Source organism: Neophocaena asiaeorientalis, unplaced genomic scaffold (genome assembly GCF_003031525.2).
Source record: "Neophocaena asiaeorientalis asiaeorientalis breed wild unplaced genomic scaffold, Neophocaena_asiaeorientalis_V1.1 scaffold496, whole genome shotgun sequence".
Classification (NCBI taxonomy): Eukaryota; Metazoa; Chordata; class Mammalia; order Artiodactyla; family Phocoenidae; genus Neophocaena; species Neophocaena asiaeorientalis.
This window is the reverse complement of record NW_020174375.1, coordinates 1,749,261-1,775,976: the sequence shown is the minus strand read 5'-3', so window position 1 is coordinate 1,775,976 and position 26,716 is coordinate 1,749,261. Positions and strand designations below refer to the sequence as shown.

At 33.0% G+C, this 26,716-nt stretch overlaps 1 protein-coding gene across 5 annotated transcripts in view; it reads left to right on the top strand.

Annotated features, from left to right (window-relative positions):
- Nucleotides 1-26,716, top strand: part of OXR1 (oxidation resistance 1) — a 447,043-nt gene that overhangs the window by 392,161 nt on the left and 28,166 nt on the right. For 3 of the 5 annotated variants that reach the window (XM_024756318.1, XM_024756317.1, XM_024756319.1), the window contains 3 exons: nucleotides 789-1,549; nucleotides 4,925-5,093; nucleotides 9,292-9,454. In XM_024756318.1, coding sequence (XP_024612086.1) covers nucleotides 789-1,549; nucleotides 4,925-5,093; nucleotides 9,292-9,454 — 1,093 coding nt within the window. Of the gene's footprint in view, nucleotides 1-788; nucleotides 1,550-4,924; nucleotides 5,094-9,291; nucleotides 9,455-20,381; nucleotides 20,558-26,716 lie in introns of those variants that run through there. The other 2 variants (XM_024756320.1, XM_024756321.1) reach the window with 2 other exon arrangements.

The following is a 26,716-nucleotide window of genomic DNA, read 5'->3' as shown; positions in this document are numbered from 1 at the left end:
TACCCAACTTCACCATCCAGAGGTAGCCAATAAATTGTGTGTCGGCTTACTTCCAGTCTTTCCTATTCTCAGACTTGCATAAATGTTCATACTTTTTCCAAAGAACTCATGCAATTTCTGTTTATCAGAAACTACTTTTAGCCATCATTTTGAGTTGCTGACTTGCATTTCATGTAGTGTTTACACTGTCTCCTTCCAGAATTTAACTGTCTAACCATTGAACATTAGTGCTTGCATATACAAATGCCACTAAACATGGAAATCTAGAAGTAATGATGAACCATTCAGCTAGCTAATATCTAACCTCTAAGCACTTTTGCCTCAGTTCTATTCAGGTTGGTTTTTAACTTTGCACTTGAGTTATTTATTTTAGTTTAATTTCTATTTAAATGTAAATAAGTACTGTGTGTGTGTGTAATATCAGTGTATTTTTATTTTATTAAGACATTTAAAATTTTAATCAAAATTTTATTTGCATATTTCATCAGTGAATAAATTTTAGTTTAGAATTATAGCTTCACCCAGAGCTTGTATCTTCAACTTCTCTTCAGGTAGATCAATTCAGGAAATCTTACACTGATATTTCCCAGATCTTAAGCAATTGATGCAAAACTTGACTTAATAACATGGTCTATAGGAATCAATCAAATTTTTGATATGCTGTTAAGAGATGTATGCTACACCCTTTTAGGAAAACCTTTTTAGTGATATTAATTCAGTGTTAAGTTTGTGGAAAATAAAATTCTACAATTTAAAAAGTAATAACTTTAAATTTTGTTTACTGACAGAGAGATAGATCAGTTATCAGGAAGGGACTTCTGCCATTTGAAGAAAATGACAAGAAGTAATACTGATGAAATAGACTCAAGAATTCGCGATGCAGGTAATGATAGTGCCAGCACTGCTCCTAGGAGCACCGAGGAGTCTCTTTCTGAAGATGTGTTCACGGAATCAGAACTCTCTCCTATACGAGAGGAGCTTATTTCTTCAGGTGAGCTGCGACAAGATAAATCATCTGGTGCGTCATCAGAATCTGTGCAAACCGTCAGTCAGAGTGGAGTAGAATGTTTGACAGTAATAACAGAGGCTGCTAGTACTCCTGACCACTTAAAATCCGATGCTGGACATACTGCCAATGAAGTTGGGACTCTTTCCCTTAAAACTGATTTAAATAATCTTGAAATGGCTACTAAGGAAGGAGATCAGACTACAGATAATCTTCAAGAAATCTCAGGTCCTAAAGAACAAAGCACAGGTATAAAAGGTAATGCAGACCAGGATTTTCTTCTTAATGAGAATTCATCACACCATGAAGAAGGTGAAAAAGAAAGTGTGCCCTGTGGGGAAGCAATAGAATTTAAACAAAAGCCAATTGTCAGCAAAGGAAAACAAGGAAAGGAACAAAATCAGGACTCAGAGACTGAGGTAGAAGAGCTACGGAAACTCTGGAAAACCCATACAATGCAACAAACTAAACAGCAAAGGGAAAATATTCAACAGGTGTCACAAAAAGAAATTAAGCATAAAATAGCAACAACCAATATAGAAGGTAAGTGTTAAGGAATATATAAAGTTAGTTTATCTTATTGCATATTGTCTCTGTCTTTCCTCACTGACTCAAAAGCTACTGTATCTTAGGCCACTCTGAAGGATGATCTAGTAGCCCTTGACTGATGTTTCTCTGGGGACAAGTACATAGTCTCTGGTTTCTCCTGTCTTTTCTTATCCCACAGTGGGTTGTACACATAATGGGCATCTTTTCCACCATGTTTAAACATTCCTCACACACTGCATTCTGTCTTTAAACAATTTATTTCTTGAAAGTGCACACAAGTTCCATAATACCTCTGATTTCTCCATTTCTCTTTTAGTTCTTGATATGTTTCATCATTAAAATACCTGTTAAAATTTCGTATATAATATCCTAATTGCAATTTGCAATTGCCGAAGTTGTAGTCCCATCATTTTTTAAAAGTGCAATTAGACATAAAAATCTATTTCTGAAATTCTTTCAAGTATCCACAAGTTCCATCGTTGTCTGATTAAATGTTTTCCTTTAAAAAGCAGTACTAAGGATAAATTAAAACACCATTTTGTTTTTTCATACTATTTACTTATGAAAATTATAGTAATAGTTTGTCTTTTATTTCTAATATACAGTGCTTCCGCTTAGTACATTATGGGTTAAAAGGTGTATAACTCAAGTATCTTAGTTAACATTTCTCATATTCTATTGGAGTATTGATTCTAGATTAATCAATACTAGATTTCAGTCTTTTTAATTAAAAAATTTTAATTGTTAAAATATACATACAATAAAAATTACCAGTTTAACCATTTTTAATGTAAAATTTAGTGGCATTAAGTACGTTCAACATTGTTGTACAACCATCGCCACCATCCATTTCCAGAACTTTTTCATCTTCCTGAACTGAAACTCTGTACCCATTAAACAGTAACTTCCATTCTCTTCTCCCTACAGTCCCTGACAACCACCATTCTACGTTTTGTCTCTGTGAATTTGTCTCTACCCTATGTACCTCATATAAGTGGAATTATACCATATTTTCCCTTTTGTGTGTGGCTTATTTCCCTTAGCATAATGCCTTCAAGTTTCATCTGTGTTGTACCATGTCAGAAATTTCTTCCTGTTTAAAACTGAGTGATATTCTACTGTACACAGCACATTTTCTTTATATGTTCATTTGTTGATGGACATTTGGGTGGTTTCCACCTTTTGGCTGTTGTGAATAATGCTGCTATGAACATTGGTGTACAAATAATCTGTTCGATTTCCTTCTTTCAATTTTTTGGATATATACCAGAAGTGGATTTGCTGGATCCTATGGTAATTCTGTGTTTAATTTTTTGGTGAACCATTGAACTGTTTTCCACAGTGGCCGCACCATTTTACATTCCTACCAGCAACACACAAAGGTTTGATTCAGTTTTTAAAAACACTGAATTTTCTTTGCATTGTCTAATTTAGGTATACTGAAGACCTAAGGATTATATTCAATAGATGTTAAGGAATTCATTTACTCAAAGCAGGTTCTATAAAAGATTGAATATTTTTTCTTTTGTAATTTTTTTCTTTGTTCAGAGCTAATGAATGTTCATTAAAGAACATTTGACAAATGTAGGAAGTTTTTAGAAAATTTATAAAAATTACTTTGAGTTCATCACCTAGAAATGATCATTGTTAATATTTGGTATATTTATCTTTGATCTTTAGTGTGTATGTGTATATACATACACACAGACACATACAATTTTGCTAGTTTTTGTATGTATCTTTACTTACATGTATTTTTCATATAAAATCAGGATTGTATGTAGTGTTGTTTCTTGCTTTTTTTTAACTTAGTATATTATGTAATAAACATTTTCCCATGTCATTATACAGTTGACCTTTGAACGACTCAGGGGTTAAGGGGTGACACACACCCCTCTCCCACATTCGAAAATCTATGTATAAGTTTACAGTCAGCCCTCCATATCTGTGGTTCTGCATACATGGATTCAACCAACCATGTATTGTAGTATTATAGTATGTATTATTTGAAGGAGATCTGCATATAAGTGGACCTGTGCAGTTCAAACCCGTGTTGTTCAAGGGTCAACTTGAATCCATATAATTCTTTCATGGTTTTTAATGGCCCTGTAATTTAGCCATTTCTGTATTAAGACATTCAGTTGTTATTAACAATTCATATTATTAAGATATTTCTTTGATGTTTTAAAGGAGGCTGGCATAAATATCTTTATTAGATATATTTGTGTCTGATAGTTGTCTTATATTTTGAAACTTTGAAAAAGATAAAATGAGGCATTTCCATTTGACCCAATAATATAGTAGACTACTTTTATTTTATTGGGTTTGTTTGGGTGCAGGGTGTGATGGGAGGGACATCCCATTATGACAAAATACTAAAAGGAGAAAAATTGGTAAATAGTTTAGATAGGTATTCCTGGATTGTTACCATTTGGTTTCTTCTTTTTGTACCAGTGTATGGAGGGGGGACAAGAAACTTAGTTTTAAGTAACTAATTTTAAGTAACTTGAGATCCTATAATAGGGAAATATTTAAAGTTTCTGATCTTTAGTGACTTTATAATATCATAAAACTTACAAAACTGTAAATATAAAAATGTACAAATATAATTGTGGGAAGAATGGTAAAAGTTCACTCTTTTAACCTGATGCAAATGTTGGGGCTCAGATAGATTATGTACCTTGTGCAGTATTACACAGAAAAAAAGCCATGACTCCTGACTATAACTAAGTGCTTTTTCTTCACAGTATGCCACCTTCGTAAGCTAATTAATGCCTAGATTGCTGAATTGAACCATGTTGTCAGACTCTCAGTGTGTCATATGTCAGCATCTGTGGTTGGACGGGTTAGAGATAATTCAGGCTGTCCAAACTGATGGCTGAATCTAGCATATTGTTTTTATCACACCTTCATATGCATATAAAAGCTTCACAAGATTTTTTACTAAATTTTTGTCTGTAACAACCATATTACAGTAACCTTTGAAAATTCTACAGACTTATTTAGATATTGTTCTAGAAGGCTGGTAAAGAGCATGCAGAAAATTGCACATGTGTATGTGATACTTTAGTGCGGGTGTCACAAACAGAAATTTGACAACAGTTCCTGGATCTTCTGCCTTTTCCCTAACGCTTAGACGTAACGTCAGCTCATACTTTGCCTATTAGTTCATTAGTCCTGCTGTACTTGTCACGTTGCCTCTGATGGGAAAAAATACAAGCTACTTAAGAGAATTCAGTAAGTTGACGTTTTATTCTGTAATTATTTGTCAGAAGTTTGGAGATAAGCATTACTTAATCTAAATTATTTTAAATCATTCAAGCATGGTGTATGAGAATTGAATAAACACTGTTTGTGTCTCAATTCTAGGTTCTGCACTTTTAAAAGAAAAGAGGAGGCATCGATTACATAAGTTCTTATGTCTCAGAGTTGGAAAACCTATGAGGAAAACATTTGTATCTCAAGCAAGTGCAATGATGCAGCAGTATGCACAGAGAGATAAGAAACATGAATATTGGTTTGCTGTGCCACAAGAAAGGTAAAACAACAACAGAATCTTCAAAACATTATTGAGATTCCTTGAATTGAAATTATTTTGTATACTACATCCCACCAGTAGCAAAGTATTGAAATAGTTTATGATTAAAACCTGACATTAAATCTATTCAAAATCGTTTAGTTCCTCCTCTTTTACACTCTTTAATTTACCCCATTTCTAATTTTAGTCCCTTTCATGGTTTGATGCAAAAAAGGTGAACATATACCTAGTTTTAGTAGTAAATAAACTTACTTAAAATGTCTTAAATCAAGAAGGTTCATCAAAATACTAACTGGTACAGCCCCTACCTCAAGGCAGGTAATGATGTATAATTTCCTTCTTAAAAATTTCATCAAATGCTTACTGAATGCCTACTATAGAATACATAGCACTAAATTAGCTACTGAAAGGATGTGGTCCTCAAACTATTTTTTATACCCACTACACAGTAAAATTTTTCCTCTTAAGTTTAAGCAATTCTAAAGGATGTCTGTCATCACTGCATTGTAAATATTGACATTTTAAGTTAAAACTTGCATTTATACTTTAAATATACTTAGTAGGATCTAAACATTGTTAACAGTTTGCCCTCTACCATTATCCATTTAAACACCACTTGAATGTGCTCTTTAACAGTTAGAATTTGCATCATTACTTTTTCTCTTTGAATTTGTATTTCAATTATACCTCCTCATAGAATCTTACTCTAAGGTACTATATTTTTATTCCCTTTTACATTTTTTTGCAACAAATTACCTATACTTACACATTTATCTGTATGTGTGTGTGTGTGTGTGTACTGGAATTACATTTATTTAAAAATTTTGTGATTATTGTCAAAAGAGTAAAGGGTCTAAGGCTTACCCTACCTTGCTAACAAGTTGGCCTGCCTCAGTTTAATGCATGCTGGCAGAAAACAGAGTCAATAGCAGCAGTCACAGTACCAGCACTTGTATGAGTTCTTTGAGCTTCAGTCCCCACAGTTGGATGTGAAGAAGGCCAAGTGACAGCTACATGTGCCATGGGTTATGTTAAAGAAGAGGAACCATAAGTTTTGGGAACTTAAACCTTTTATAATGTACAGTAAGCATGGTTACCCTTTGCTCCAGAGTAAGGTACTATTGCTGAACAAAGATACACGATGCCTCTGCTCACAATACGTGTGGAAATCAAAGAGAAAATTGTCTATCAACAACTGCATTATTCCAAATGTTAATTAAACACAAGAAAATTTTATCATTACAATTATTACTAATAAACAGCTCATCAAAGCAACATAAATTATAAATAGTCATAATTATTACATATAAAAAAGTAAAATATAGGAAATGCCTTAATAAAATATTTAGGGCTTTCCTCCAATTAGTTTATGTATCCATTGATGAATATTGTTCATTGAAATGATGAGATAGGATTCAGCCCCTCAGTTCTACCCCCTCCCTTTTTTCTTTTTATTACAAGTATTGAGAAGCTTTGTTCATAAAAAAGTCTATGAAAATTTTATTATAATGTCAGTTCTTTAAACATGTTTCTATTTATATTCCAAAATTACTTACGTTTCATCAAAATTATTTTCAGTGACCATTAGTGAACAACTTCATTAAAAACTCCTCCAGTTTTATGGAAATCAGTAAATTAGAAACCACCTGATATGCCAAAGGACTTGTTATCCAGTCTTTTAAAACTTTTCCCCATCTCAGTACCAACTTTGGGCAACAAGGAAGTTTTTACAGTTTATGGCATGTAAAATTCTGGGTGACTGATGATAGTGCCTTAGTGAAAGCAGAGAACAGGCAATCTGTAAGATGTCTTGACCACACTGTTCTCAGGCAGCTTAGTATAAGATGAACATACGGAAGCAGAATATAAGATTACTTCCCTTAGGACTATCTTATGTGTCTGTGTACCTCTTGGAAAGTCTTTATATGTTGCTCTGAAGACTGTTGCTTTCAGGAATAAAATTCTTCTCTCTCCCCCCTCACCTAAATATACAGTACAGTCTGTGCATTCAACAAACTGTGATTAGAATAATTTAAAAATATGGTATGATTTGCATAATTCATGCGTACATGAAAGGCAAAGAGCCAGATACTCAGATCTGCCAACGATACCAAGATGATTACAATGAAATATTCAACCCTATTATATCTTTAGTTAAAAATAATGTAAGGATTTGTTTTTCTCATTACTGTTGGTTTTATTTTAATTTTTGCATGGAATTTTCCATTTTAATGTTGTCCTTGCACCTTGGCTAATGTTCATTAAAAATTAGTTTTATTAGAATTTTGAACTGTACTGTATCTAAGTAATTTATGAAAAAACAGTTGCTTGTTTTCATAGAGACAAATTATCTGAAAGATGATACTTAATTCCTTTTTTTTTTTTACATCTTTATTGGAGTATAATTGCTTTACAATGGTGTGTTAGTTTCTGCTTTATAACAAAGTGAATCAGTTATACATATACATATGTTCCCATATCTCTTCCCTCTTGCGTCTCCCTCCCTCCCACCCTCCCTATCCCACCCCTCTAGGTGGTCACAGAGCACCGAGCTGATCTCCCTGTGCTATGCGGCTGCTTCCCACTAGCTATCTATTTTACATTTGGTAGTGTATATATGTCCATGCCCCTCTCTCGCTTTGTCACAGCTTACCCTTCCCCCTCCCCATATCCTCAAGTCCATTCTCTAGTAGTCTGTGCCTTTATTCCTGTCTTACCCCTAGGTTCTTCATGACATTTTTTTTCTTAAATTCCATATATATGTGTTAGCATACGGTATTTGTCTTTCTCTTTCTGACTTACTTCACTCTGTATGACAGACTCTAGGTCCATCCACCTCATTACAAATAGCTCAATTTCATTTCTTTTTATGGCTGAGTAATATTCCATCGTATATATGTGCCACATCTTCTTTATCCATTCATCCGATGATGGGCACTTAGGTTGTTTCCATCTCCGGGCTATTGTAAATAGAGCTGCAATGAACATTTTGGTACATGACTCTTTTTGAATTATGGTTTTCTCAAGGTATATGCCCAGTAGTGGGATTGCTGGGTCATTTGGTAGTTCTACTGGTAGTTTTTTAGGGAACCTCCATACTGTTCTCCATAGTGGCTGTATCAATTCACATTCCCACCAGCAGTGCAAGAGGGTTCCCTTTTCTCCACACCCTCTCCAGCATTTATTATTTCTAGATTTTTTTGATGATGGCCATTCTGACTGGTGTGAGATGATATCTCATTGTAGTTTTGGTGTGCATTTCTCTAATAATTAGTGATGTTGAGCATTCTTTCGTGTGTTTGTTGGCAGTCTGTATATCTTCTTTGGAGAAATGTCTATTTAGGTCTTCTGCCCATTTTTGGATTGGGTTGTTTGTTTTTCTGATATTGAGCTATACCTTTTTAAAGTGTTAGTTGCCACATAAGAAATGACATTATTAAAAAATTTTATTAACTTAGAAACAATTTCCAGAACAGTGGTTATTGATTAATATGTGCTAGTGGAGAGTTTTATAATCACTTTTCAATTATCCATGCTAATTACAGCCAACAAAACATACATATTTGAAAGGTGTTGCTGACCCTCAAATAATGTTTATCAGGGATTTAGGCTTTACTCTAGTAAACAAAATGGAAAAGGGGAACAAGAGAGTTAAAAGGTTGGATCATCCCTGAACCAATAATACACTGAATGTTCCTGGTATTTAAAAGTTAAACATATGTTTGTTGGTAAAAATAAAAAAATAAAAGTTAAACATACTAAATTTCTATTAACTTGGAAAAAATCTGTATAATGTCCAGGTTTTAAAATAGGTAATTAGTTAGTTGTTTACTTATATTTTATATAATTAGATCATTGTGTAAATGAGGTCAAAATGGTGGGTTCAGTTTTCCTTCCCATTGCTAAGTTTCTTTAAAGAAAAGAAACATTACTGTGGACAGCATCTGAGCATGTCAAAACCATGCTAGAGAAAATCCTAATGTAGTTTTCTCAGAGCTTGACAGAACACAGCCAAAAAATTTTAAGTTAATGTCTTCCTGGTAGTGGGCTTTGTTTTATTTTTAAATAAAGCATGGTATATATTTTGTATATTTTAAGTCTTCAAGTTTTGTGAAAATATTTAACAAATATAGTTTTTAAATTCTAGCTAACAGCACAGAATACTAGGTCTATTATTAATAATCGCTTGTTCTAACAGGACAGACCACTTGTATGCCTTCTTCATTCAGTGGAGTCCAGAAATATATGCAGAAGATACTGGTGAATATACCAGAGAACCTGGATTTATAGTAGTAAAAAAGATTGAAGAATCGGAAACAAATGAGGATTCTACTAATGAAGCAGCAGCTAGAGAATGGGAGGTAAGGGGGAAAATGTGAAGATTTCATTTATCTTTTTGCTTTGTGTGAATTTATAGTTTTATAGTAGTTACAGGCAAAGTGCAAGTGATCTTTGTACGAAAGAGTAATTTTTTAAAGGTTCACTGTCCATGTATATACATGTTTATTGAATAAATCTGATTAGTAACTTTGGTTTATTCCTATTTGTCATTTTCCTTTTCCTTTAAAATACTAGAGAAGCAACCTATAGCAATAAAATGCTTTTTATTGAGTGAACTTTAGAATAATATTAACTGCTGTTATACTAATTTTCATAAAATACTTATTTCAGATCTGATTTGTTTTGTTTTGTTTCTGATTTGTTTTAATGTTATCTCCTGCATGGAGGCGGTACAGCAGTTATTTAACTCATTCATGCAAATTAGCACTCCTTTCTCATAAGCTCATAAAGCATTATCTTGACATCAGTTTAGCAATAGTGCTAGGGAAATAAGCTGATGCTAATTTTACTAAGTAATGAAAGTTTTATGTGCTCAAATTTACTGAGCTTGTCTAAATGATCAGATTAACACTAATCAACTTTTTATAACCCCTCTTAGATCCATCTTTTAGTATTACATATTATGTTTTTACATGCTTTGTCTTGTGGGATTGATAGGGTGGGTGACAGTATCCAGTTTCTCTCTTGTTATGGTTGCCTGGATTAACCTCTTTGTGCATTAGAAAATACAAAGCAGATGCTAAAATGTGATAATAAACTGAATCAAATTTTGTTATCCATGTGGTGTTAATGTTTGCAGTTGTTTATGTGATGAATGTATTGTGTATGTACTTAACATGTATAATGATTGACGGTATACATGGCATGTCTTTTGTTTAAAATGCAAACCTGATTTTGTATGTGCCTAAGTCCATTCTGTGGTATATACAGCATCAGTTTCTGCTGTGACTACAACATAATGGAGGAAAAGAGTTTAACAGATTTTGAGCATTTATTTTGAGTTATTTTAATATTTAAACCAACATTATTAATCTTCTTACCAGCTTTATTCACAATAGGCACAAACTGGAAACAACCTGAATGCCTAACAGCAGGAGATTGGATAAATAAATTTCAGAATTTTATATAATTCCAAATAATGTAGCAATAAAAAGGTTCTATTGGTAACAACAACATGGATGAGTCTCAAAGATAATAGTTTAATAAAAGAAGCCAAGCCAAACATAAAAGACTATATACTGTATAATTCCATTTACATAAAATTCATAAGGGCAAAACTAATCAAAAGTCCACCAGACTACCTGTTTCTGGGAGTTTAGGGTTTGGCAAGGGGCAGGAGGGAACTTTATATAGAGTACTGGAGATGGTCGGTATTTTATTCTTGGTGATGATTTACATGGGTGTTCACATGTACAAAATAATCCCTATGTATTTAAAATTAGTTTTAGGATACTTTTAAAATAGCCCCGGTGATCAAAGGTAGTAACAATAGAAGGTAGAGTGGAAGGGGATAAAATAAAGTTTTTAAAAAATGTATTACCTAGTTAATAAGACAGGATTTAGTGACAATTAGGTAATGGTGAAGTTTCTAACTTGGGTGGCAAGGTGGATGGCAATATTTTCAATCAGGTAAGGGAGTTGAGAGTTTTCTCTCCTTTGGGATTGGAATACTTAACTTTGGAAATAATAGACTTTTATTATATTTTTTTGAGTATTGACATTTTGATTCAAAGGAACTGCCTCAGTTCTTGTGGAAGACTCTTCAGGTTATGATTTCTAAAGAAAAAAAAGGTCCCCTCACTTGTTTTCAACTAGAATTGATTCAAATAAAAAGATGGATGATAAAAAATTTAATTTTAAAAACTTTTTTTGCTGCCTTGTCTAGAAACATTTTGTTGCTCTATCTAATATAGTAGCCACTGTTGACGTGGCTATCGAGTACTTGAAACGTGGCTAATGCAACTAAGGAATTGAAGTTTTAATTCTATTTACTTTTAAATAATTTAAATGTAAAAACCGATACTTGATTCAGTATTGGATGACGTTTAAATATGTTTGGAACAACTTGGATATATGAATCTATTCTTTCAACTATAAATTTCATGAAATCTAAATATGATCTAAGTAAGTTCAGGTATTTCCTATGAAATTTGGTGTCTGCATTGAGATGTAGTTAAAATATACTAATTCCTATAGATACAATAGCCCCTAGCCACTTGTAGCTGTAGAGCACTTGAAATGTGGCTAGTCCAAATAGAGATAATCTGTAAATACAAAATATTTACTGGATTTTAAAGATTTAGAATTGAAAGAAAAAAATGTAAGATTAATTTTTATATTGATTATGTTGAAATAATATTTTGGATATATTGGGTGAAGTAAATATATTAAAATTGATTTAACTTTTTTTTTTTCCTTTTTTCATGTGTCCACTAGAAAATTTGTACTTGCATATGTCTTGCATTGTATTTCTCTTGTATAGTGTTGGTCTAGTGCCTGATAGCTACTAAGTACCTAAAAAGTTGTTGTTGCTTTTTTTCTCCATCAAAAGTCTGTTGTTTACCTCAGGCCTCACTCTTGGTGTTGTACATTCTGTGGGTTTCAAGAAATGTAAAACGACATAAAAAGTATTTTAAATGTTAAAAGGATGTTTTTTTAAAAAGGAATTTGACTAGAGACATATATAAAATAAGAGTAATTCAAAATTTCTACCTACGGCCGGAGAAGAGGTGACTTAGAATTTAGGATGAATTTATTATGAATTTATTTCATGCTAACATGAAATTTATACATTGAGGAAACTTCTGCATATGATAAACTCACCTCCTCTACTACTTCTCTTCTGTTTCCTTCCTGTCCCCCTACCTCTGTAAGTGGCATGAAGGCAGGGTTTTATGGGTTTCATACACTGTCTGCAGAGCTAAGAACAGTACAGGCACATAATCCATCCTCGATAAATACTTACAGCATTAATGAATAAATTTGGACATAGATTAAAATAAATTATGAAACTTGTACTTATTAAAAATTGATCTGTATCCTAAAATAAGTTCTTGTGTCACTTGTAGTAAATATTTTGTCATAAAGCCATAGACTCTGGAAGTTGGAATTAACTGACAGTTCAGCCTCTCTCATTTTACATTTTACACTATTCTTGGTTCTGCTGTAATATATTTAGTGATAAGAAACTTACTACCTCAAAGGGCAGTACTTTTCAGTTTCGGACAGTTGTGTTAGAAAGTTCTTTCTCTTAGTGATTTAAAGACGCATACCTGTGTAAGTTTAATACATTTGTCTTTGTTCTTCCTTCCAGTGCACATTAGTAACAACATATTTTTCTATATACTATGATACTATGAAAATTTATTATCAAATATTAATATTTAAATATAATTATTATTATTTATTATTATTATCTTCCTTTTTAATCCTCTACCAGGGTTATTTTCCCTGGTACTTCTGTTTGACTTTAGTAACTCTTCTTTGATCTTACACTATCCTCATCATTACCCTAAAAGGATTCATTAACTGTGGCACCCCAAATTACTAAAATGTGCACCTTTTGTAGCAAGAAGAATTCTACAATATTTGAAACAATTTCAGATCCCAAATGTGCAAATTGAAAGTCAGTTCTGAAGATAATTAGAAAAGGTTGGAATTCAAGAATTAGAAATGATGAGAAAAGGAAAAAAAGGAGAGCAGTATTAGAGATTTGTACAGTGAATTCCAGAGAGAAGTGAGAGCAGCAGAAACCTACCTTTACTAGCAAAGAGAAAAGGTAGCTAAATTTTAAGATCGTCAGGAGTAAGAGCCCCCCCTTAAGATACATTAGAACTAAGATTCCTGAATATTGGGAGAAAGAATCTAGAAATACTATACATGTAACTCAAGATGTGTAACAGATTGATGTTATTTAATATGTACTCTTTATTGTTCTAGTTTAGTCATTAGTCAATATAAATATAGTTAGCATAAAACATCAGGTTACCTCAACATTGTTTCTTTTTTAACCATACTGTCTTGAGTTTCTTAATTATGAATTCTTCTGCTGTTGGTAGTTTAATAACCCTACCTTGCGACTGAAAAGGAGCAATTGTAGAGTCTTCTGGTTTCTGCCAGTACTCAGTGCAAGAAGTCAGTAGAGCATGTTTACTGAGGATAATATTTTATGTGGGCCTTTGCAGTTTTGTGAGAAATATTACTTGCTTTTTTGATGGGGAGTGTTTTTATGGATGTTCACTGAAAAGGAAAATACACTAATGGCATTTCAGCAGTGTCAGGTAAAGGTGGGAAAAGATGCCTATTTTGACCCCTACTGTTTGCTGATGATTGTGCTTTGATTTGATTAATCCATAAATACAGAGATTAATAGTATAGTGAATTTGCATGCGCCACTCAGCTTTGTCAACTTATTTTATCTGTAATCCTTCCTTTTCCCCAGGTCACGTTTCTTCAAATGTGATAAAAATGTTTAAAATACACGTAATATGAATGTATTTTTACTGTTTGCTGTTTGAATTGGCATCCAACTAAGGTTTAGATGTTTCAATTAGTTAAAACGTCTCTTAATTCTCTGTAGATGTAGGTTCTCCCTCCATTTGTTTGCCTTGCTTTGCTTTTTTACCTTGTAATTTTAGCTTTTAAGAAATCATATTTTTCCTGTAGAATGTCCCATAGTCTGGATTTTGCTGATCACATCCCCACAGCCTTACTGACATGTTCTTCTGCCTTGAATTTCCTATAAATCAATATTTAGATCTATTTCATCCCACTTAATCATAGACTATTATCTTTATTTTACAGATAATTTCTCTAAGCTTGTTTCTTAAGCTTAATTTTAGCTAAAATCCTCAAAGTGGTTAATGTGTAATTCAGAGACTATACTCTTTACCACACCAAGTTCTCAACCTAGGCAGAACCTTTGAATCATCTGGGGGAGCTTTCAAAAATCTTAATACTCAGGGTCACCTCAGAGCAATTAAATCAGAAGCCTTGGGGTGGGACCTACTTATCAGTGTTCTTTTAAAGCTCCTCAGGTGATTACATTGTACAGTAGAGGTGGAATAACTACTGTACTACCCCAAGCCACCACTTTGGGTGTTGTGTTAAACATATATAATGCTAAGACAAAAGATACTTTCAGACTATATTGGTCATAATATACTTTAATTTTCAAGTGTCTGTCATGCAAGTTACAATGTATAAAACATTTTCAAAATATTCCCCTTATTTTGGTGTTGCATCTGCACACCAAAAACATAAATTTGCTTCACTGTGGAGAAACTTTCTTTAATCATTTTATGCTTTGATTTTTAAAAAGATTTCTTATCAATAGTAGCAATCCTGACATAGTTACTTCAGGCATAGCTCCCTTACATACCGAAGGACTCCTATCACCTTATGTACTCAGAGGCACTACAAGGAAAGGGAAATCAAGAAATATACCAGGCCTTCCATACTTTTTTTTTCGTTGATCTGTGCCTGTTGAACTTATCTATCAAATGCGCTTTAAGGTTTGATGTACTTGACAAGTACCCAAGTGTCCAATGGTATAGTCTAAAGCAGTGCCTACCACAGTAAGCCTGAAATAACTTTGAAGCTTGTTTTATCTTTAAGGTTCATGTGAATTTTGCATTTATCTTCTTAATTTATCTGATGTACCTAAAAAACTTTAAAAATTCGTATCATGAAATAAAAATGATGCTACAGTAATACAGATCAGTTTTATCCTGTCACCAGGTACCATGGCACATAACTACACCCCTCAGGCTTTATTACTCTCGACCCCAAATACCAACTTCAATAGGCACTCTACTAGAATCCTCTGAAAGTTTTAGGTTTCAGCTTGTCACATGTGTTGAGTGTACCAGTCTTGCTGGTTGATGACATGCCTCAAAAGTAGAACTTTTGAAGTTAAAATTGCTTGTTGTACCACTTCCTTTGGGTTGACATTCCACTCCTTTTGGGATAAGAGCTGGCAGAAAAAGTTTTCAATTTTTTTTCATCTCTAATTTTATACCACTTGTAGTGCAGTATCTCTCATACTCCAGACCTACTAATTAAAACATCCAGTGGTCAAAACAACTAAGAAATTGACTTTTATTAAATTAGCTTTAATTGATTTATTTAAAAGTTTACCTCCCAGACTTATGCTTGTTGGTTAAATTTTAAAATACAAGTTTAGTAAGATTGTATCCCCAGGTTTATCCTTGTTGATTAAATTTTAAAATATGGATTTACTAAAATTACATGCCCATAGTAAATTATATAATGTATTAGTGCTTTTCATTTTTAAAAGCAATGATTGTTATTAGAAGATTACTCTGGTTTACTTCTTACTTCTTACACTTGCCAAAGTATTGATAAAAATATGTTCCATTCAGTGGTTTCTGATATGACTTGTAAGTCCTTTTTAGGTGCTTGACATTACTCACATTTTCTCAAATAATCAAAGCTTTCATTGAAGTGATAGTGTAAGTGTAAATATATTGGCTGCTTATTAAATAAACCTGTACAAAGGTTTTGTAGTTACTCCAAGTATTTTAGAATCTGCTTTCTGGCGTAGATAATTTTGTAACTCATTTATAGGATCTTCCCATTTTGACATTAATTTTTAATGTTCTCCATTTTAGTTATATAAATTTAATATATTTAACCTAATCTTAGCAATTTAGGCTATAAAATTTATCATATTATATCCTTATTGATTTGGCTTTGCACTAGGATGTGGTAATCATCATGTGGAATCAGTTCTGTTTTCTTAGTTGTCACTAATTAAGTAGAGTTATTGCCGTGGTTGTTTATTAGGTTTCTCAGAGAAGACTAACAGTTTGGTATTGCTGCAACTTCTGAGAAGCACCAGTATCAGGAGGCTTCAATTGTTTGATTAATGTTTTACTTCTTAAGCTGCCAAACAATGAGTATTCTGGTGTTCATTTTCTTAAACACATGGGTTGTTTTTTTCTTTCGTTTTGTTTTTTAAATTAAAGCACAAGTAATGCCAAGGTTAAAATTGAGTCAATATATAAAACAAAATTCCTCATCTCTTAGCCTAGCCTGAAAAATCCATACAGAATTGATTTTGTTCAAAATGAAAGTAGTCTCTATCTCTAAGTCACTAAGTAGAGGTCACATTTCTCAGATAAAAGCAATTAAAGAAGAATATACTTTTTTTTACATTGATCTAATCACATAGGATTACAAATCATAATGCCAAAGAAATTTAGTAAATATGAAAAATTCATAAATCAAAAGCATTAAAAACAATTAAAATTTATGAGTTAATACAGATTGTCTTATATAATATTTCTATATTGAGTATTTTTTAAACCTCTTTATTGAGGTATGATTGATATACAAAAAGCTGTGCATATTTAATATATACAACTTGATGAGTTTGGAGACAAGTGTATATCCATGCAACCATCACCACAGTCTATGCCGTAAACATTCATCTCCAGAAGTTTCTTCTCACCTCTTTATAGTTATTATTTTGTAATAAGAGCACTTAACATAAGATTTACCTTCTTAGCAAATTTTCAAGTATATAGTACGGTATTATTATAGGCACTGTGCTGTAGAGTAGGTCTCTAGTTCTAGGCTATTATGTTTTTTCATATTAGCATTTAGCACCCAGGAGTCATTATGGTCTGTTTTGACTATTACTGATGTTAACTACCTCAGGAAAGTATTGAACCAATGCTTTGCTTTCCCTATTAATAATCTATCTCAGTTACTAGCCAAAAGCTATAGACTATAAAATTTCTATTAAAGCACAAAATGTCTAATTGATATTGTGAGAAGGGATGAATGAATGACAGACTATTTTATGATTTTAAAAATTAAAATATTACTTTAAATATTGAGTAGGGTAGATAATGTATTATTGCTTCTAGAAGACCGCTCCCAACTTAGAGGATATCAGATATAAGGTAATTCAGTAATTTCAGCCCTGATAAAGAAAGTAAAGGAAAAAACATTAAGTTGAATATGTGAATTATGAGAACAGATTATGTTCAACCTTAAGCTGGTTATGTTTTTAAAAGTGCTTCATTTTATAGCCTGTCATTTTACATTTTTAATGCTAAATTGACATCTGCTTCAAGCCCTGGGGTGTCTAGACAAATTTAAATGACCTAGCATTATGTTTTCTGAGTATTATGAAAAAAGAAAGGGCAAGAAGGAGATTTACTGAGCTCATTTTATGTCTGCTAGGTAGGTATTGTATTTATTAAATGGAAGCATTTGGCTTCAAGAAACAGAAAATCACACTTAAAATAGCTTAGACCAGTTGATTTTTCTTTTTCAATTGAGGTATAAATAACATATAACATATTAGTTTCCGATGTACAGCATTATGATTTGATATTTGTATATACTGTGAAATGATCACCACAGTAAGTCTAGTTAACCTTTTTTGTGATACTTTTAAGATCTATTTACTCTCTTAGCAACTTTCAAATATATAATGCAGTATTATTAATTATATTCACCATGCTATATATTATATCCTCATGACTTATTTTATAATTGGAGGTTTGTACCTTTGAACCCCCCTTCACTCATTTTGCCCTCCCCAATGCCACCCCCCAACCCCCTGGCAACCACCAATCTGTTTCCTGTATCTATGAGCTTCATTTTCTGTTGTTGTTTTAAATTCCACGTATAAATGAGGTCATATGATATTTGTCTTTCTCTGTCTGACTTATTTCACTTAGCTAATGAACTCAGGGTCCATCCATGTTGTTGCAGGTGGCAAGATTTCAGTCTTTTCCTGTTTTTGTTTTTTGGTTTTTTTTTTGCCTACGTAGTATTCCACTGTGTATCTATACCACATTTTCTTCATGCATTCATCCATTGATGGACACTTAAGTTGTTCCCATATCTTGGCTATTGTAAATAATGCTGCACTGAACATGGCAGTGCATGTATCTTTTAAAATTTATGTTTTCATTCTTCAGATAAATACCCAGGAGTGGAATTGCTAGATCATATGGTAGTTCTATTTTTAATTTTGGGGGGAACCTCAAAAAATATACTGTTTTCTATGGTAGCTACACCTATTTACAATCCCACCAATAGTGCATAAGGGTTTCCCTTTTCTCCTTTTTCTCGCCAATGCTTGTTATATCTTGTCTTTTTGATAATAGCCATTCTGACCGGTGTGAAGTGATATCTCATTGTAGTTTAGTTGTTTTTCAAAGTGTGGTCCCTAGACCACAGCCAGCAGCAATAGTATCTGTGAATTTGTTTAGAAAGTACAGGGAATCCCCTGATGGTCCAGTGGTTGGGACTCTCTGCTCAGGGCCCAGGTTCGATCCCTGCTCAGGGAACTAAAATACCACAAGCTGCAGCGCAGCCAAAAAAAAAAAAAATTTTTAAAATACACATTCTCAGGCACCATTGCAGTCAGCTTATCAGAAACTGGTTTTGGAGCCCAGTATTCTGTTTTAACAAATGTTCAAGTGATTCTGGTGTAGGCTAGAACTTGAGACCCACTGGTTTAGATCTTTAAGAACCCATCCTGTCTAGGCATGGAGCCAGCCTTCTCAGAAACACATGGCTGAAAAGATACCTTAGCAAAATCAAAACTGTATTAGGAAGAAGGTGTGGAGATGTATGCTGAGTAAGACAACCAATGAAATAGGCTATCCTTTGCATGGTGCATGTGTGTATATTTTTTAAAATCTCATTTAAACCACATTTTGGTATGCATATATTTCTAATTCTAGAAAATTCGGCTGGAAGTAATGATAGGTTTTCAGAAGAGCACCCCACTACCACCAAATTATCTAATGCTGTTGGTGTGTGCCGAGGGAGTGCAGGGATGGGGGTTGGCGACCACAGTTCACTATGTATATAATTGAACCCTGTATTGTAAAGCTGGTGTGGAGATGGGTATAGTGTGCCTACAAGGGACTGTGGGAGAGCGATCTTAAGGTAAGTGTGGTGGAGCTGGTGGGGGAGTTAGGGAGGTGACTGGTATGAGTGGCATGGCAGGGTGGATATTCATCAGGGGGTGTGCTGTGTCTTGTGCATGCACGTGCTGGAATGTGCAGGAAGGAGATGGGGGGGTGTGGGTATGGTGCAGCATTGTGTATACTAGAAAGGTAGCTGTGTGTGTGTGAAGGGTGGCATTGTGTACACAGCTTTGTGTGTACACACAACAAGGTAAAGGGGGAGGAGCAGTCTTAGCTTAAAATGGAAGAAATATTCAGTATATCATATGGCATTGATATTCTAGTTAAAATTGAGGTAATCTAGGTGATTATAGTTTATAGTCATAATAATATTTAATCTTAAAAATTCACTTATATTCAGGATACCCCTGGTTAGTGAAGTATACATAGGCATAGTAAATATAAGTACTTTTTCAAGAAACTAGATGTTAGAAAATGCAGTTTAAAAATGGACTGTGTTAATACTAAAAGGAATTTTCAGATCACACTGAATATCTGTATAGGATTTATTTGTAGTAGATTGGCTTCATTTTTACATAGTCATTCTAAAAGTTTGAGGATTGAAGGGTCCTCAAAGGATGTTTTACTGCTTAAAAAATACATGTAAGATGAAATGTATAGGACTCTTAGATGTAAATGAGGAACAGAATTTTATGACTGTATGAGCAAATTGTAAAATGTTAATTCAAATCATTTGTGTACTTTGGGAGGGACTCTGGAAACTGTACTGATTACTTTTTTATGACTGGGTTATTTTTAGTATATTTCTTAGTGTACTGGTATTTGGAAATACATGCTCTGTATCTTTAAGCTTTTGAATCCTTTCTCTGCACATTTGGGTACAGTGCAACCAAACTTAAACATGGGAAATCCTCTCTTCCCTCCCCAGCTTTACAGTCTCCACTCAGGACTATCTTTGCAATGGATACTACTTAGTGATTAGCTCTCTGTCTTGTCAATCAAATCTTTGTCTCCAGCAAACTGTTTTGTCACTGTAGTAGGGCTCTTGTGCTAGAAATGTATTTTTGACAGAGGAAGAATGCTTTTTAAAACAGTTCTTAGGAGATTTGATGTAACTTAATTTGCCCTGGAAAGGAAATGTCTCGTCTCTGGTATGGGAAAAAGGGGAGAAGGCATCAACCAATTAATCAAAAATATACTCTGGTAAATCTTAGTCGATGATTTCAGTTTCTATATTTATTAGTCTTTGTATGGTGACATTCTGAAAAATTGTATAATTTAAAAGTTTAAGTATAGAGAATATTTATAGAATACAAAATTGTATGATTATAAAAGTGTACCTTAATTTAAGCTATTTCTGCTAATCATAAATATCTTCAAAAAGGAAATGAATAAGGGACTGTAATTTTGGTTTGTGGAAGTGTTTTGGTTTTCCTGTTCTACATCAACAGGAAGTTATCAAACCTTTATTACTGCCTTAATTTTTAATTTAACTTTGTAGGAAAATATTTGGAATTTTTGTTTTGCTTAAAAATAAATTTAGTAGAACTATCTTAGTGAATTAACTTTAATTTTTATTGACTGGATCCCAGACTAAATATAATTTTGTGTTTTAAGACTATTATTTTAGCAATCCAAGAAAAGTCTTTCTCAAGCTATCCAAAAAGTTTCAAGCATTGTTGCCTAATACAAAATGATAATGGTACTCTGTGATGATAAATGATACTCTAATAAAGAAATATCTGACTCAACCTTACTAATTTTAAGAATCCTAGATATTTTTCAGTATAAGTATGTATGCATTATTTGTTAGAAAATGTATTGCCAGTTGTTTTTTCTTTGGTAATTTAAGATTATATCTTGCCTTATGAATATTAATTTTATTTTTACTGAGATTATAGATGATTTAAATGAGACTAGACATATACTTAGAACCGGGAGTGACTTTGGAAGATGCCCCCAAAGCAGCTTGCCACCCTTAAATGTTAAACATGTAAAAATATCAAAATGATTTCCATTGGTGGTGGTGTAATTTGGCTCGAGAGTACTTTTTTATGTCTTTTTATTTTTAAGTTGAATGATTTCAAGTTTTTGTTTATGAAACATCAGCACAGAGTGGTTTAGGCATCTGAAATGATTGAATTTGTTAAAATTCTGATCAGGTTATCCGATTAGCCAATTAGCATAGCTTTTTTTTTTTTTAAACCAAGAACAGTGATGCTATGCATGTATTTTTTTGATTTGCAGTTTGAATTAACATTTATCATTAGTTTGCTAATACTGTAATATAGTTTAATTTGTTACAAATACAGGCAAAATGTGGATATTTTGAACTTTATAGGTCATTATAATGTACATCACACACTTACAGTCACCAGTTCCTTTTTAACCTCATAGGAAGCTGTTATGTTATTTTTTCAGATATGAGAGTGTGCTTCTCACTGGTCCTCAGCTCTGCACATAGAGTTTATATATGTTGTTTCACTTAACCTTCACAATAACCTTGCAAAGTCAGTAGTATTACTTCCCATTTTAAAGGTGAAAATTCATATCGAGTGGTTTACTGAACTAAGTTGTCATGGAGCACAGAGACAGCTAGACCCTAGCATATTCATTACCTCGCCAGGATGTCTTTGAGAGTTTTATAAAATGGTACAATACATTATGATGTGTCTTGGTGTGTAGACAAGCGCAAGTCCCAGTTTTCTAGCTGTTTTCCTTGCTTTGGAGTAGAAATCCTAGAAGCTGTAGGGTAGGAGAAAGACTTAAGGAAATACGAATTAAAATGATAGCAGTTCTTTTACTTGTTTTGTAGATTGAAATTTCCTCTAAGATTCTGCCAGAGAGGGAGCTCTTCCACTTTAAAACTGAAAATAAAAAATAATTTTTCGAGGAGTATAACAAATATTTTAGAACAAATAAAATTTCTCATTTTTGGACTTCGTATTTTGTAACTTCTTACAGTTCTTCATAACTTTACTCAACTGATTAGTAGAATGGTATTACTTAAGTAATAAATAGTCTTATAGCTAGTATTGATATGGCCATATATTTATGTAAACTAGGACAGTTTTCTAAATGCTTAGTAACTGTGTGTTAACCAGAGATAGATTATTTGCATTTTGTAAATGAATTAAAGTCTCAAAGATAATAGGACTAATAGTTAGAATATGCTCCAAAATATATGGAATAAAGTTAAACCTTTGCCAGTTAGCTTGGGTGAGAACCATGTTGATGAAACATGCTTAACTTTATCTTTTCCTTATACGTTTTTTATTGAGGTATAGTTGATTTACAGTATATTATTTTCAGGTGTACAACATAGTGATTCAAAATTTTTGTAGATTATAATCCATTGATAATTATTATAAAATACTGGCTATGTTCCCTGTGCTGTACAATATATACTTGTAGCCTATTTATTTTATACATAGTAGTTTCTGCATCCTAAACCCCTACCCCTGTATCACCTCTTTCCACTGATAACCATTAGTTTGTTCTCTATATCTGTGAGTCTGTTTCTTTTTTATTATATTCACTAATTTTTTAGATTCCACCTATAAGTGATAACATACAGTACTCGTTTGTCTCTAAGCATAATACCCTCTAGGTTCATCCATGTTGTTGCAAATGGCAAAATTTGGTTTTGTTTTTCTGGTTTTTGTTTTTTTAATTTTTTAAAAAAATTTTGTTTTTACTACTACTGAGTAGTAGTCTGTTGTATATACACCACATTTTTAGGCATTCATCTGTTGATGGACACTTAGGTAACTTCCATATCTTGGCTAAATTGTAAATAATTGTAAATAATGCTGTTAGGAAAATTGGAGTGCATATATCTTTTCTAAGTGTTTTTGTTTTCTTTGGGTATATACCCAGGAATAGAATTGCAGTTCTTTTTAGTTCTCTGAGGAACCTTCATTCTGTTTTCCACAATGGCTACACCAATTTATATTCCCACCAAAAGTGTGCCAGGGTTCCCTTTTCTCCACATCCTCGCCAGCATTTGTTAATTTGTGTTCTTTTTGACGATACCCATTTTGACAGGTGTGAGGTGATACCTCATTGTGGTTTTGACTTGCATTTCCCTGATGATTAGCAATGTTGAGCATCTTCTCATGTGCCTGTTGGCCATCTCTAGGTCTTCTGTGGAAAAATGTCTATTCTGGACTTCTGTCCATATTTTAATTGGGTTTTTTGATACTGAGCTCTATGAGCTGTTCATGTATTTTGGGTATTAAACACTTATCAGTCATATTATTTGCAAGTGTTTTCTCCCATTCAGTAGGCTGTCTTCGTTTTGTCAGTGGTTTCCTCTGCTGTGCCAAAGCTTTAAATTTAGTTAGGTCCTGTGTGTTTATTTTTGCTTTTGTTTCCTTTGCCTGAGGAGATGGATCCAAAAAAATAATTCTAAGATTCATGTCAAATAGTGTTCTGCCTAGTAGTTTTCTTCTAGTAATTTTATGGTTTCTGGTCTTACATTTAGTTCTTTAATCCATTTTGAGTTAATTTTTGTATATGGTGTGAGAAAATGTTCTAATTTCATTTTTTACATGCAGATATCTAGTTTTCCCAGTACCATTTATTGAAGAGACTGTCTATCCCCCATTGTACATTCCTGCCTTCTTTGTCATAGATAAATTGACCATATGTGGGTTAATATTTGGGTTCTCTGTTCTGTTCCATTGATCTATGTGTCTGTTTTTGTGCCACTACCATACTGTATTGATTACTGTAGCTTTTTAGTATAATCTGAAGTCAGGGAGTGTGACACCGCCAACTTTGTTCTTCTTTCTCAAGATTGTTTTGGCTATTTGGGGTCTTTGGTGTTTCCATACAAATTTTTAAAATATTTGTTCTAGTTCTCTGAAAAATGCCATTGGAATTTTGATAGGAATTGCATTGAATCTGTAGATTGCCTTGGGTAGTATAGTCATTTTAACAATATTAATTCTTTCAATCCATGAACACAGTGTATCTTTCCATCTGTTTGTGTCATCTTCAATTTCTTTCATCAGTGCACTACAGTTTTTCAAGTATAGGACCATTACCTCCTTAGGTAAGGTTATTCCTAAGTATTATTTTTGATGTGATGGTAAATGAGATTGTTTCCTTAATTTCTCTTTCTGTTAGCTTGTTGTTGGTGTATAGAAATGAAATAGATTGCTGTATATTAATTTAGTATCCTGCAGCTTTACCAAATTCATTGATGATCTATAGTAGTCTTTTGGTGGCATCTTAAGGATTTTCTATGTATAGTATCATACCATCTGCAAATAGTGACAGTTTTACTTCTTCCTTTCCAATTTGTATCTCTTTGTTTTTCCCCTTGTTTAATTGCTATAGTTAAGATTTCCAGTACTGTGTTCAATAAAAGTGGCAAGATTGGGCATCCTTGTCTTATTCCTTATCTTAGAGGAAGTGCTTTCAGCTTTTCACCATTGAGTATAATATTAGCTGTGAGCTTCTCGTACATGGCCTTTATTATGTTGAGGTACGTTCCCTCTATACCCACTGTCTGGAATGTTTTTATCATAAATGGATGTTGAATTTTGTCAAAAGCTTTTTCTGCATCTATCAAAATGATCATATGGTTTTTATTCTTCAATTTGTTAATGCGGTATATCACACTGATTGATTTGCAGATATTGAGCCATCCTTTCATCCCTGGGATAAATCCCACTTACTCATGGTGTATGATCCTTTTAATGTTTTGTTGGGTTCGGTTTTCTAATATTTTGTTGAGGATTTTTGTACCTATGTTTATCATTGATACTGACCTATAATTTTTTGTGTGTGTGATAGCTTTGGTTTCAGTATCTGGGTAATGCTGGCCTCATAGAATGAATTCAGAAGTGTTCTTTTCTCTGCAGTGTTTTGGAATACTTTGAGAAGAATAGGTGTTAACTCTTTGCTAAATGTTTGGTACAATTCACCTATTAAGCCGTCTGGTCCTAGACTTGTTTGATGGGAACTTTTATTACTAACTCAGTTTCATTACTGGTATTTGGTCTGTTCACATTTTCTCTTTCTTCCCAGTTTATGCTTGGGAGATTGTACATTTGTAGGAATTTGTCCATTTCTTCTAGGTTGTCCATTTTATTGTCATATAGCTGTCCACAGTAATCTGTTATGATTTCTCATCCTTTTTCATTTCTGATTTTATTGAATTGGGCCTTCTCTCTTTTTTTCTTGATGAGTCAGGCTAAAGGTTCATCAATTTTGTTTATCTTTTAGTTTATCTCTTAGTTTCACTAATCTTTTCTATTTTTTTTTTTTTAGTCTCCATTTCATTTATTTCTGCTTCTATCTTTATGATTTCTTTCCTTCTACTAACTTTGTGTTTTGTTTATTCTTTTTCTAGTTCTTTTAGGTGTAAGGTTAGGTTGATTATTGGAGATTTTTCTTGTTTCCTGAGGTAAGCTTGTATCGCTATATACTTCCCTCTTTTAACTGCTTTTGCTTTTTGATTTTGGATCATTGTGATTCATATTCATCTGTCTCCAGGTATTTTTTGATTTCTTCAGTGATCCATTGTTTGTTTAGTAGGATATTGTTTAGCCTCCATATATTTGTATTTTTTTGCAGCTTTTTTTCTTGTAGTCGATTTCTAGTCTCATATCACTCTGGTCAGATTAGATGCGTGATATGATTTCAATTTTCTTAAATTTACTGAGGCTTGTTTTGTGGCCTAGCATGTGATGTATCTTGGAAAATGTTTCATTTGCACTTGAAAAGAATGTATACTCTGCTGCTTTTGGATGCAGTATTCCATATATATCTATTAACTTCATCTGGTCTAATGTGTCATTTAAGGCCGGTGTTTCCTTATTGATATTCTGTCGGGATGATGTAAGTGGGGTGTTAATGGCCTCTGCTATTATTGTGTTACTGTCAGTTTCTTTCTTTATTTCTGTTAATATTTTCTGTGTTAGGTGGTCCTATGTTGGGTGCATATATATTTACAGTTGCTATATCTTCTTCCTGGATTGATCCGTTTATCATTATGTAAGGCCCTTCTTTGTGTCTTGTAACAGCCTTGTTTTAAAGTATTTTGTCTGATAGAAGTAGTGCTACCCTGACTTTCTTTTGATTTCCTTTTGCATGGCATATGTTTTTCTATCTCCTCATTTTCAGTCTGTGTGTGTCTGACTTCTTAAGACAGCATATATACAGGTCTTGTTTTTGTATGCATTCAACCACTCCATGACTTTCGATTGGAGCATTTAGTCCATTTACATTTAAAGTAATTATTGATCTGTATGTACTTATTGCCATTTTGTTAATTGTTTTTGCAGTTCTTTTTTGTTCCTTTCTTTTGTTCTCTTCCCTTGTGATTTGATAACTATCATTAGTGTTACA